The sequence below is a fragment of the Pollachius pollachius genome, assembly GCF_949987615.1.
Source record: "Pollachius pollachius genome assembly, chromosome: 11".
In the NCBI taxonomy this organism is placed as follows: Eukaryota; Metazoa; Chordata; class Actinopteri; order Gadiformes; family Gadidae; genus Pollachius; species Pollachius pollachius.
In genome coordinates this window covers 14,357,616-14,372,405 of record NC_136944.1, presented here as the reverse complement: position 1 = coordinate 14,372,405, position 14,790 = coordinate 14,357,616, and the positions used below count along the sequence as shown (strand labels likewise).

General features: G+C 44.9%; 1 protein-coding gene across 1 annotated transcript in view; it reads left to right on the top strand.

Annotated features, from left to right (window-relative positions):
- Nucleotides 1-14,790, top strand: part of LOC307082799 (inactive phospholipase C-like protein 2) — a 75,097-nt gene that overhangs the window by 33,057 nt on the left and 27,250 nt on the right. Inside the window, exon 2 of the mRNA XM_079746506.1 lies at nt 6,212-8,695. Coding sequence (XP_079602632.1) covers nt 6,212-8,695 — 2,484 coding nt within the window. The remainder of the gene's footprint in view (nt 1-6,211; nt 8,696-14,790) is intronic.

The window sequence follows — 14,790 nt, the reverse complement described above, 5'->3', positions numbered from 1 at the left end:
ACACCCTAGTCGAACACCCTAACCAGCCTTTACAAACTCCACACACACCCACTCAATCACTCACCCACTCAACCACTCACTCACTAACTAACTCACTAACCTCCTCGCCCACCCACCCACTCACTCACTCGCTTAACGCACACACATAAAACATACACACACACACACAAACACACACACACACACACACACACACACACACACACACACACACACACACACACACACACACACAAATATAATAATGTGCTCCACTCTCCACTCCACACTGGCCAGGGGGAGCAGTGAGGGGATTGGATGTTAATAAGTGGTGGTGAACTGACAATGGTAAGTGTATTGTAGTCAGTAATGTGACAGCCAGAGAATAGGATAAGCCCAGCAAATCGATGGAAGCCACATTTTTCTCCAGCATTGGCAGCGGTGATGGATTCCTTTTATTATTGCATCGTCCTGAACATTGACAGGCGGCAGCCAGACATCTGTTTTTTTTAACTCTCTCCGACTCTCCTTCTCCTTTTTGTTTTTCTTATTCTGTTCTTTGTCTCCCTGACTCCTCTCATCGTACATTGCTTTTCTCCTTTGTATTTTTTCCCTTGTCCATACCTCCTGTAGGTCCTTTTTGTTTGCCTATTGCCTTATTCATTTACCTCCTCTTCTCCTTCACTCCTTCTCACTCTCTCTTCCTCCTCCACCTTTTGATCGGCAGTTGACCATCTCTGCCTTACTCCCCCAGTTTGACTATACTCTACTTTACTTTACATAGTAAACTGGACTATATTTGTTTGTACGATACTGTGTTCTATTTACTAGAACACAGTATCGTACATATAATTTACAAAAATGATTGTTCAACTGCACTGAACTGTACTACTACTACTACTGTATGTACAATAGTGTATACTGTATTCCATACACATATAGTATACAATATACAATATAGAATTGTACTTTACTATATTGTCCTACAGTATATAACATTATCGTACCATAGTGTATTGTGCAATACTATTTACTTATTTATGGTTTATTTGATAGGGAAAGATACAGTGTACATAGACAAACTGAGAACAGCTATCCAATGCAAGTATCATCGTGCTTATTGCAAATGCTAATTTGCAAAACCCGTCTCTAGAAGGGCTTTTGTGGAAAAAAGAGATTAAAACAATGAGGTAAAAAGAAATAACAGTACAGTGATATACAATGAAGCACAAGGTAAAAGGAAGATAAACTAAGTACAACAAGATACAATGAAACACATTAGTAGTAACATAGCTACAGACGCTGAGTACAAGTTTGTTGCTGAACGAACCAGGATCTGGTAGCTAATTTCAAGTGATCATGTACCAAGTTCGAGGACTTGCTCTTGTGGATCTGCTGTAGCTCTGTAGTCTCTTAATGTATTTAGAGAGAGGCTGAGGAGCAAGTCCATTTAAACATTTTAACACAAGTTTAACACATTTTACATAGTGGAAATCAATACAGTTGGCAAAACTCAAATGTTGTATTTACTTAAGATGTGGCAATGATTGTAGAGGGACTCCTGTTGGCCTGGGACCAGGTTGTTAAACCATATGACAGATGGGAAAGTGTCATTGAGTTTAAGAACAGCAAGGCACATTTCAAATGTCAAGCAATTTCTTACCATCTTGAAAGAATATTTTTACAAATCTTTACGTGTGACTATAAAAATGTACCTGAGAATCTCAAATCATCCCTAAATACTTCACCCCTGTTACTTGTTTAATGAGCTCATCTTTAATTACAACATTCAAGGTATCTGTTGCAGGTTGCTTTTTAATGGAAAAACAGATCAATTTTGTTTTCTTAGTGTTGAGTGACAGGAGGCATCAGGCAAAGCTGACACTTTATCTAAGTTTTGGTTAGCTTATCTGCAAAAGCATCACAGGTTTTGCCTGATACATGGACAACTGTATCATAAGAATAAATCTGAAGACCTATACCAGGGCATATTTCTGGCAAGTCGTTGATATGCAAACTGAAAAGGATGGGACCCAACACAGTTCCTTCGGGGACCCTGTTCCAATTTGCAAGAAGCAGACTTGGTGTTATTAATCACAACACACTGTTCACGACACTTTAAATATCAGTCAAACCATGACAGCGAGAGAACGTTTTGACCATCACGTACTATACCTTATTATACTGTATTGTACTATAGCTTGTACTGTATTGTACCAGGCCTATACCACATTATATATGACGGATATATTATATATGGCAACAGCTCTGCAGCAACCTGTTGCATGATTGTGAGTGAAGTGGGCCTGGAGCTCCAGCAGCAGCAGCAGGGGGATTCAGGTGTCAGTCCCCGTAACGAGCTCCCAACGCGGGGAGGAGTGGCGTCGCAGCCCGCGGGAGGCCTGCTGGAGTCTGGCCTCGTGTCCAGCCAATCACAACCCGCTGAGCTGTGAGGTCCTCCCTGGGCAGGGAGACCTCTCTTTGGCTCGCTATGGCTGATGCCTGAGTAGTTTGCGTGTGTGTGTGTTTGTGTGTGTGTGTTTGTGTGTGAGTTTTCGTCAATAAAAATGTGTACATAGAAACCAAAAAAAAACCATTTCATCTCACTTGACTTGTTTTGGTGTAAATAGGCTGTTTGTTCTTGATGAGATGCTGAATGGCTTGTTGAGATGTAGTCGCAGCAGCACTGCGTTAAAACGCTTGGGTTTCCAGCGCTTTCGGAAAATATGTTTGTTTTGGCTTTTATGGTAATGTAGTCAGCCATGACTGAGTATTCACACACACACACACACACTCACAAACACACTCACACTCTCTCTAACACACACGTACACACACACGCAAACACTCACAGATCCATAAACACACACATCTACAAACACACACCATTCACTCTTCTGTGCGTGTGTGTGTGTGTGAGAAGAGAGAATGTCATCAAGCCCTGGCTTTGTTCTGCTCCGTGCCTTGATCCACCCCCCCCCCCCCCCCCCCCCCCCCCCCCCCCCCCCCCCCCCCCCCCCTCCTTCCACCTCCTCTCCCCCCCTCTCCTCCCCGTATCTCCCGCACCACCGGCTCATTCAGCGATTCCACAATACCCCACTGATCCTATTCCAGCTCTTTGGGCAAGACTCCCCAAAGCCGCGCCTGGCTTCCTTCCCTCCTTGGAGAACAGTATTACCACCACAACAGTATCTATGAGGCTGGGGAGCGTGCGGTTTAGTGAGTGACTCGGTCGTGGGGGTTGTGGGTGTGAGGTGTTTTTTTTTTTTTTTTTTTCCCCAGTTGAATGAACCTCTTTTTCGCAGTCCCACAGGAAGAGATGGCCAGGCCCTGGGGTGGGGTGGCCCAACAAGCCCATTAACCCGCAGAGTGTGAACTTTGAACCCTTCTTTTTGCTATATTGCCCATCTTTCCATCCTTCCTACTAAATGGCTTCCATACAGAAGACAGTTTGCTTTAAAAAATAACATATATCTATATACATATTTGGGGTTACTGCTGATAACTGAAGTGTTTGTGTGAAGTTCATCAGACGGGGAAGGATAAATACGTTATGTCATTCAATATTGTTTTCGTACCAATTTACACATCTGATGGGCCGTGTCACCTAGATTCAGTGTGATGCTCCGTCTCCATGTTGGAATGTCATTGGCAGGCATTGCCATGGTGTCAGCGCATTGACAGGGACCGGGTTAGCGTGACATGCCCATGTCTTTCACAGGCCGTTAGTGGACCTGTTGCAGCCCCCTGTCTGTCCTTCAGCTTCATCCCTCCATCCCCAGGCCTCTGGTACCCGCCTAGGATGCTACGATGCCACTAATAGGGTCCTTGGTGCCATCACAGCTGAAAGGAATGAGGCCTTCGGAAACATAGGAAAACTAATTTCCAAAGTTATGAAAGAGCCGGGGGGGGCAATGATAAGAAACGAAAGATGAGAGTGTGACAATAAGTTGACGAAAACCAAATCAGGATGATAGAGGAGTTGGGCCTATTATTGCAACAAATCCCTCCCATCGGCACCACATGACTGAATCAATGCCAGCCTTCAAGTCCTGTCGTAAAAAAATAACGATCAATGATCATCCTCCTGGAATGTGACCTGCTCTGGGGAACAGTGCCGCTTGGTTTTGATTAAGGGTCCAGATCTCTGGCAACAGTTTGATGTCCGTTCGAGATTGCCAGCTAATTACGACCACCTGCTAATGAAACACATGGTTACCCTTTGCACCCTCTGACCTCTTGGTGGTAACTGCACTTCCCCCTGGAGGGCCTGGAAACAATCATGCTGACCAGATCCCTTCCTTCTCCGTCCTCCCTTCCGCCTCCCAAACAAGCTGCTTTCTTTGTGCCACAGAATTCCTCTCGGTATAATTCCTACACCGTGATGTACGGCAGCACCCACACAACATATGCGATACAAGAGCTCTTTAAGCCCCAGGCTACGCAATCCTGAGCCTCCTGATGACTAAGAGTCATCACTGGGAGGAGAGAAGAGGGGAGAGAAGTGGGGTGGATTGTGTAGGGGGCAATGATTCTGATGGTGCTGGTGAGGGCTGGTTGGTATTTTGGGATACACAGGGAGTGTTGATTGGCTGCCGAACAAAAGCAGCCAGCCCACATAAAATTAGCCATGACGCATGGGCTTTGGTCCAGCAGTCCTCTCAGCCGAGTCTGATGCAGTTGACACATTATTTTTCTTGCCCTGAATTAACTGTTGCAAGAGTCACAGGATAACGTTCATGTTCCAGCTGAACCAACAGAACATATTCTTCTGGGCTCAGAGTTGGCTTATGTTTTTACAGTTTACACAGGATCCATGGCAACTTCTCAAACAATTACATGGCATGCAAAAACCAAATATTTCTCTGAGAGGGGAGAACATAGACTTTTGGGAATGATTACAGCTCTTTTATCGCCTGTGGTCCCTTAGTATGTGCCCCTGGTGATACGTACAACCATTCAGTCGACTAATTGTATTTTATTGCTTGGTGTGCTGACCTGTTCACCTGGGTGGTCCCCTGCACCTCTGGATCAGAGCACAACAACCCCCAAAGAGGATAAAAAATCAAGAACATGTTTGAGAATCCCCAAACAAAAATATATTACGGGTGCCAAAGGTTGTCAAAAGCAGCAGCGGCATTTGTCTGACAACTATTGGATTGTTGGCTCTGGTCAAATAGGAGAGAGAGAGGTCATCAAACAAGGGCACAAAGGGAGACAGATGATTGTGTCATTTCTGAGCTTGGTGGCAAGTGGTGCTCGTTAATCTTGATGAGTGGTCATGTGGCATCTCCCCCTGGCCATAAGCTGCAAGATGGATGACCCGAAAAGGGTTTTTTCAGGAACCACGCCCTGAGGGAGAATAATCAGGGCCTGCATAGATGGGGGTTGTCTAATAGGTCAGGCGAACACGTGTACCTACTACTACACACTGTTCAAGTTTGGCACAGAGATTTCACTTGATCTCTGCACTGGAGTGAAAGCATTCAAGGACTGACACAGTTCAACATCAAGATTGGTTCCTCCTATTTCAGATGAAAACCAATCTTTCACCATATGGTTGACACACTTCAAGTCACCGTGGCATGATGTGTGACATGATGTTTCATGAATACATTTCCATAAGAGATCCTATTTCTTTCTGACATGATGCTTGTTTCATGAATTTGTCATTCATTCAATTAACAGTAGTTTTTTTAAATAGGTCAATACAAATGTTGAAGTCTTGGAAACATTTACTTGGAATAATTGGGTAATGTGAAGCAAGGCCTTAACTTTGAACTTATAAACAACTATTGAGAACAAAGCCAAACCATATAGGACTATTGTCTTGAGTGAAAACATGTTGCTTTGGTTTAACAAGCAACAAACATGCGTGGGGTCATTCAGCATGTGTTGTTGCTCAATAAAGAGGGGCTCCACTTTGGACTGACAGAGGACGAACTGAAAAACAAGAATGTTCATAAACTGGAACATAACCACTGTGTGTTGAAAGGCGCTTAATATAGAACTGTATTGTACAGAATTCTGAATTCTGAAGGTGACAGCGAATATATTTTTCATAGCCTTTTGGAGGTAGCCTGGATTTAAGGTGTTTAGGACAGAGATATCGTTTAACATTATCTGGTGATTGTGTATTGCATTTGTATAGTATATTCTTTGTACAGTTTAAAGTCTGTTATTAAAACACTTTTTTTTTGTCTCCCTACCCCACCCCCGATTCTGTTTTCAGGATGGCTCCAAGCAGAAGCAAGTAAGGAAGAAGACCGTCTCCTTCAGCTCCATGCCCAATGACCGCAAGATAAGCAGTACGGCCGCCTGCATGGCCTTCATGATGGAGGGCTGCGAGATGAAGAAAGTGCGCTCCAATTCGCGCATGTACAACCGCTACTTCCTGTTGGACCCTGACATGCATTGGCTGCGCTGGGAGCCCTCCAAGAAAGATTCGGATAAGGCCAAACTGGAGATCAAGAGCATTAAAGAGGTGCGCCTTGGGAAGAAGACACCAGTGTTGCGCAGCAATGGTCTTTCAGATCAGTTCCCTGATGAGTGTGCTTTCTCTATAATCTACGGAGATAACTATGAGTCCCTAGACCTAGTGGGCAGCACTGCAGACGTTGTCAGCACGTGGGTGATGGGGCTGAGATATTTGGTGTCGTATGGCAGGCACCCTGTCGACATGGTGGAACAAAGCCAGCCTAGCCTGCGAACGTCCTGGATCGGATCTGTGTTTGAGCTCGCGGATATGGAGAAGGATGGACACATAGACCTGTTCCGTGCCACCCAGATCATTAAAGGCCTCAACCCAGGCATGAAAGAGTCCAGGATAGAACTCAAGTTTAAAGAGCTCCAGAAGGCTAAAGACCAATATGGAGAAGATATTAACATGGACACATTTGTGGAGGCCTATTGTGAGCTCTGCACGCGTCCAGAGATTTTTTTCTTGCTGGTGCAGTTCTCCAGTAATAAGGAGTATTTGGACAGTAAGGACTTAATGCTGTTTGTGGAGGTGGAGCAGGGAGTGGAGGGTGTGAATGAAGACATGTGCAGGGAAATTGTTCAGAAGTTTGAGCCATCCGCTGAAGGCAGGGAGCGAGGCTACCTCTCCATCGATGGTTTCACTCACTACCTCCTTTCCTCCGAGTGCCACATCTTTGATCCCCAGCACAAGCGTGTGTGCCAGGACATGACCCAACCTTTATCCCATTACTACATCAACTCTTCACACAACGCGTCCCTTCTCGAAGACCACTTCTGGGGCTCGTCAGACATAAGCAGCTACATCCGAGCACTGCGGATGGGCTGCCGTAGCCTGGAGGTCATCGTATGGGACGGGCCGGATAATGAACCAGTGGTGTACGTGGGGAGCTCTGTCGCCTCTCAGCTGGCTTTCTCTAAGGTGCTCGACATCATAAACCAGTATGCTTTCGAGAGCTCAGAGTATCCGCTAATTCTTTGCTTGGTGACACACTGTTGCATCCACCAGCAGAGGGTCATTGCCCAGCACATGAAGAAGATCCTCGGAGACAAGCTGTATGTAGAACTTCCCAACAAAGAGGAGATTTACCTGCCCTCTCCAGAACAACTCAGAGGGAAAATCCTCATCAAGGGTAAAAGGCTACCCCCCAGCTGTGCTGAGACCGAAGGGGATGTGACGGATGAGGAGGAGGGTCTAGAGATGTCGCGGAGGTTAGGAGCCAATGAGAAGGACCAGCTGAATGGCTTGGGCAGGAGACTCAGGCTCTGTCGGGAGCTGTCTGACCTTGTTTCCCTCTGTAAGTCAGTTCAGTTCAGGGACTTTGACATATCCAAGAAAAAACAGAAATACTGGGAAATATGCTCTTTCAACGAGGTGGACGCAAACAGGTTTGCCAATGAATTCCCAGAGGATTTTGTCTGCTATAACAAGCGCTTTCTCTCCAGGATATACCCCACACCCATGCGGATCGATGCGAGTAACATAAACCCCCAGGACTTCTGGAAATGTGGCTGCCAGATTGTGGCCATGAACTACCAGACCCCCGGACTGATGATGGACCTGAACCTCGGCTGGTTTAGACAGAACGGGAACTGTGGCTATGTGCTGCGGCCAGCCATCATGAGGGAGGAGGTGTCCTACTTCAGTGCAAACGCCCGGGACTCCCTCCCGGGGGTGTCTGCCCAGCTTCTCCACATCAAGGTCATCAGCGGGCAGAACCTGCCCAAGCCCCGTGGCTCCGCTGCCAAGGGCGATGTGGTGGAGCCTTACATCTACGCCGAGATCCACGGCATCCCCGCCGACTGTGCCGAGCAGAGAACGAAAACCGTGTCCCAGAACGGGGACAACCCCGTTTTTGACGAGAGCTTCGAGTTTCAGATTAATTTACCCGAACTGGCCGCACTCCGCTTCGTGGTGCTGGACGACGACTACATCGGAGACGAGTTCATCGGCCAGTACACCATCCCTTTCGAGTGCCTGCAGCCCGGCTACAGACATGTGCCCCTGCAGTCTCTGACTGGGGAGTTTCTGGCCAACACCACCTTGTTTGTCCACATTGCTATCACCAATAGACGGGGAGGAGGCAAGGCCCATAAGAGGGGACTATCTGTGAGGAAGGGGCGTAAGACCCGGGAGTACACATCCACCAAGAATACGGGCATCAAGGTCGTGGATGAGCTCTTCAGAGCATCCACCCAGCCTCTCCGGGAAGCCACAGACCTGAGGGAGAACGTGCAGGTAATGGATCCTTTTGAAATAACAATTACTAGTTTGTCTCAAATAGGATTTATTTATTGAGTTGTGGTACAATGATTCAAGTGAAAAACTGTTTTTTGGATCACGGTTGTTCCGGTCACAGTTTTTCGGTCACATTTTTCCGGGACAGACTTTCTGTATTTTTTGCCTTTATTACAATAACATGAGTGTCTGCCTTCACATGGAAGACTATATTATTTATACTATTGTATATCTTTATTAAAAACACTTCTACTGAAAATGTAATATCCCACAAAATAAACAAATAAGCAAATAAATTGCATAAATCATAGCCATGTCACCCTATTTAAATTAATTTCTTCAACTGCTGGATATGGCTGTAAACACTATCAGACGCTATAAACACGCTCAAGCGTGTTTATATTAAGATTAAGATTATCTCCTTGCACGATCTGAGTTGGTTAAAAAGTGTTGGCTGAAGCCTGTAAGGAGAGTTAGTTAGTTGTTTAGGTTTAGACCCCACCTGCTTTGCTCCTTTCCCGTAAGCCAGGAATTTGGATGGTGTGCCATAAACGGCTCAGCATGTTGTTAGTGCTCCTATAATTAAGATGAATGCGCATCCACAACGTCGGCAGATTTATCAATCACTTAGCATTAGCACCTATAGCATTTGTCCAAGCGAAAGCAGGGGGATCTAACTACGAGGCTGCTCTCTGCTCACCATTCTCTTCCTTAACGCAGTAACGTTTTTCGTATTGGAAATCTGACAAATTAACTGCAGTCTGCAACTTTATGTTCTTTACTGACCAGCGATCAATCAGCCCCACAATCACTGATGTTATCAGAGTCTTCATTTATTCAACACACACCGTTGCACTCCTTTAATTTAGGCATTTCATTAAATCCAACCGTGACACATTTTTAAATGTAAAAGTAATTATTCAAACCTAAAATACTAGAAAGGTTAAAGTCTGCACTTTCCCTGCAATTCATTTGAAGTGATGACTTTGGTTAATACAAATGTTTTCGACCCCAGTTACATCATCATCAAATAAGTGGCGCCTGGGGCACTTTTCTGACACTAACGCTACTCTACAGACTTATTTGACTGGAAATAATTCTACGTGTTGTGTTCCAGACAAGATTTCGCAACATCCTTAAATTGTCAACAGCATAAACTCACCCAAACAATTCCCCATAGTATTTGGAGCTTTAAAAACCAAGGGGAACATTTTAAATATTAATCAGACTTTTTTTTCTTTTTGCGGCATTAGCGAATAACAAATCCCTACTCTGGGTTTATTGGTGTTGTGCTCTCTCTTAAGTGGTCTCTATTAATATTTTCTAGATAAGTGGGGCACTAAAGTCACAACATTGCACAATTAAGGGCAATGATTAGATGCATAGTTTAATCATTAACTTGGCACAATTAGCAGCAGGGAGAGAAGTGCGGTTTCCAGGTACTGAGTGGAATCTTATAAAACTCAGGCCGGGGGAAAGCTGGTGTTTGCCTTGCTTGTGAACGGTAAAAGGCCATTAAGGTTAGCCTACTGTTGACTACTGGCACTGGCTATAAGATAAGGTCAAGAAGGCTATGCCATTCTAGACGCCACACAGGCCACATATCATCAGAGGTCTGATTTAGATGGGCTGACTCTTGTCTTGTCTTTCCGTGTCCAAAATAGAATATCCATCTACTAGAAGGAAGTTTTATATATATATAAAAAAGATAGACGTGTGTGTGTGTGTGTGTGTGTGTGTGTGTGTGTGTGTGTGTGTGTGTGTGTGTGTGTGTGTGTGTGTGTGTGTGTGAGTGTGAGAATGTGTCATCCTGGGCTTTAGACTTAATGATGACCACATTAAGTATTCTCATGGTTATTGTGTTGGTTTCCTCTGTGTTAACACCCATTTCTTGTTTTCTAGCTATTTTGGTATTTGTGGGAGTTTAAACTACGTAAAAAGTGCAGAATTCATTGTATTAGTACAAGTTGTGAGGAGGACCGTAGGAGGGCTGGGGGCAGACAGCCATCTGGTATTTGAAATGATGCGATTGGACGCTGTATGTTTGTCACAATGCTTTATAGTTCACAAGAACTGCCAGCACCACACTACTGTCACTGTGGCTAGCAGCTCAATTATCTGTCATTGCACTTCAATGAACTGAGCACCAGATTTTTTTTAAAAGAGCTTGCAAAAATTGCAGTGCAATTTCTTCATCTGCTTGGAAGTACCATTGATTCTATAAAATAAAGGGAAATACACCTCCTCATAGTTTAGATAAGACGACTATAAGAATATGATTGCTGAAGACTTCAGAACACACAAGTAATTCCGCTGTTGAAAAGAACAGATCCACAGTGAGACTTGAATCCCATAATCCCTGTGTTCAATAATTGAATTGGTCTCTTTTTTTGTTATGAACAGTTGCAGCCTGCAGATATCCCTCTAGATTAACAAGATTTCCGGCAACTAATGCGATTTAAAATCTGCTACATTCTACGGATACAATTTCTGCTAAATCCTGCACTCTTCTGCATAGATTGGCTTTGAATTGGAACAGGCATTTTCACAGCCTGCTTATTTAGTTAGTTTAGTCCTGAGCTTTACACAGGCTGCAAAAAATGCCGTCAGCCAATGATGGACTTGCAAACAGAATCATTTTAAGACTCACTGGCAGCTACAGCTATTCTCGGAGGAGTATCCGTGCCCTTTTGTTCATGTAGGTCAAAATTAATTGATGGTCCTCTTGACACTTAATCTATCACATAGTACGATGTAAGGAGTTCCATATTCAGGTCGTAGCCACAGTGTTCTGTGCTATCTGCTACTAGCACCGGCTACAATCATTTCACGGTTGTCCAATATATTTAAGTCATCTAAATAATATTTCATCCTATTCAGGGGTCTGAATCCTCTGAATCGCTTACTACATATGGTCCTTTGGAGCAAATGGCCTCCATTTCTGGTCCACTTTATGAAATGCCTGCGCTCTCTGATGCTTGCATCAACGTACTCCCTTTACTGATTGTTCCTGCAGCATATTGACGTACATTTTTTCACTTATGTGTGGGTTGACAGAGAAAGATAAATTAAGAAGGGCAAGAGAAAGGGGGAGAGAGAGAGAGCGAGACAAAGCAAGTGTACAGATCAATCGGATGAGAAGCGTGGGGTCTTTTTAAATCGACTCATTATCAGGAGAAGAGTGGGTGCAGAGCTGCAGCTGGCGTCTGAGGCAAGAGCAGAGACGAGACACGAGTCACAAGCGTCCACCAAGGCGTCTCTCCTTGTCGAGAAGAGTCTGCCTACCCCCTTCCTGTGAACAAAACTCAGCCTGTGACTCACACCAAACCCCATTCAGAACTACTTGGAGAGATGAGCAAAAAATAGACCAAAGAGAGAGGGAGTCAGAGTCAGAGCTCATCCAGTAGTATATAGGCCAGATAGTAGCCTGACCAATACTGGATTTTAGGTGCCGATGCCGATACCAATATTAGGACGTAAACGATATCGACATATCGGACGATATTGAAAATAGAAATATGTCGGCCATTATTCCATATATGTCAGGGCTCAAGACTGCGACCCAAGTAGCCACATTTGCAACCATTATTTTTTGTGTGCCAGTAAAGAAAATATTGATTTATATGGGCTATAGTTCTCCCGAAACAATGTAATTGATGCGCCATGTCAAATTTCAAAACAGGGCAGTCACGATGCCGACATTGGTTGGCGTTGTTGTTTTGTCTAAACTGGTTCAATTTGTTAAACACATGTTTTATTGGAATCACGCTTCAAAAAATAAAACTACAACATTACAAGTGTTCGAGGAAGTCAGTGGCTTTCGGATCCATATATCGTCAAAAATCATGCCGATACTGATTTATCTTTGAAAATGTATATCTTTGGCCAATATCGTCTGATGAAATCGGCTAACCAATGTATCGGTCAGGCTTTAGACTGGATGATATATCAAGGGACTGTCGAACATTGACTTTGCACTGCTGTGACTTTCGCTGAATGGCAAAATAAGGGAGGGAGGGGGAGAGAGAGAGAGAGGGAGAGAGAGAGAGAATAAATGAGGATATGAGAGCGAGAGTGGCGCTTCATGCATCTTCAACACCTCCACCACTATGCCTTACCAGATACGAAACACTAAGAGTAAAGAAAGGGAGGAAGCAAGGAATGAAAGAATCAAAGACAGGGAAGGATGGAGGAAAATAATGACACAAATAGAAAGAGACACACATAGCCTCATTCAGGGAACATGGGTTAGGAAGTAGGCGAATGAAGTAGTGAAGTGGACAGGGCTTGGGCTAACGCAATTAAAAACACTAGCTACTTACATGCAAATTACCCAATCCGTGACACGCAGACACCCACACACACACACACATGCATGTATTAATGTGCTCGCAACACAAACAAGTGCGCTTGCAAACAAACACACAGACATCCACACCCACACCCAGTCACACACACAAACACACACCAGCCCAACACCCACACCCAAACCCACCCACACAGACACAAACACACACACACACAGACATGCATGCATTAATATGCTCGCAACTCAAGCAAGTTTGCTCACACACACACATCATTAAGCAAATATAATAAATGCTTACATATCAATACACATTGCTCAGTCTCACAGACCCCCCCCCCATCGCACATACGCACACACACACACACACACACACACACACACACACACACACACACACACACACACACTGGAACTCATTATCCAGCATTGGATTAATGCTATATGTTAATACTGGTCTGTTCTACTCTGCTGTCCTTTTACCAGTGAGAGTTTTTTTTAATTTTCAGTAGCTTTGCCTTTGGGCCCCAGAGAGTTTTTAGATAGAGAGGGAGAGAGTAGCTCAGGCTGTGCATACAGATGCCAGCTATCCCCCCCCCACTGATCCAAGGAAGGTCGGGCCCCCAATGACGGAACCACCTCCTCCTTCTAATGCTGCTTAAAGAGCTCAACGTGTGGACAGATTCCCTAATGAACTCCCCCTCCCCCCCTATCCGGGGAACACACAAATTTCCATGTTTTTTCAGCCTTTTTTCACACTCCACACGCCATACTTTATTGAGTCATCTGCATCCCTCATTTCTCGCACCCGCTCGCTGTCTCCCTCCTGGTTTCCTTCCCCACTCTGTCGTTAGATTTTATCTCTCTGTCTCGTCCTACCTCTCCTCACTTAGACGGAGTGGCGTGGGGCTTGAACCTGCCTGCTGGCAGGGCAGTTTAGCCTGGTCTTTCAGTCATTTCACTCAGGCTTCAGCCCGGTCCAGTTGGGGGCCAGAGGGCTGTATGGAAGGATGGCCACTGGGGATCAGAATGAGATTACTACGACATAATGCTGCAGTAAGCAAGTGGGCATAGAAGGATAGTCCAGTGGTTAGCGTAGGTTCGACTGCCAGACAAAAGGTACTGTGTTCGCTCCCCCCAGTGTCCCCAAACCACATATGGGGACCCCTGAGCAAGATGCCTCACCCATAATGACATGTATCTGAATTGTAAAAAGAGTGTGCTCAGTGACTGAGTAGTTAAGCAGTAGTAAATGGTGAGGTTAAGACCAAGGAGAGAGATGGGAATAGAGGGGTTGGGTGTGGTTGATCCATCCATCAGTGCTGTCAGAGCTGTGGTTGGAGGCTGGTTTCTTGTGGTCAGACTGAGATAGTTGATTGAATTGAATGATGTCACAGGAAGTACTGGCTTTTCTCTCTTACAAAGACAAGCACTCTCTTGGCTCTGAATAGAATACAGTGCCCCAAGTGCAATAAGTGCCCTTGATTTCTCATTGATGACAGTGCAAAGAGGCGTTTGAGACGCGCATAGACGAGATGAGTATGCACTTCTTTAATGCCATCTCATATACATGGAGTTACTTTGACAAACTGGGTCTGTCTTGATGGTAACCACAGTGTTGCAATCTAAGACCGGGTCAAGACCAAGACCGGAGCATATCAAGTCAGAATCCAGTCCAGTCCAAGACTTAAAGGGGGGCGCGGCTGAGCGATTCTGAATTAGGACAGAGTCGGGGGCGAGACCGGTTCAAGACCATGACCAATCAAATGCCGGACCATTATCCAAGACC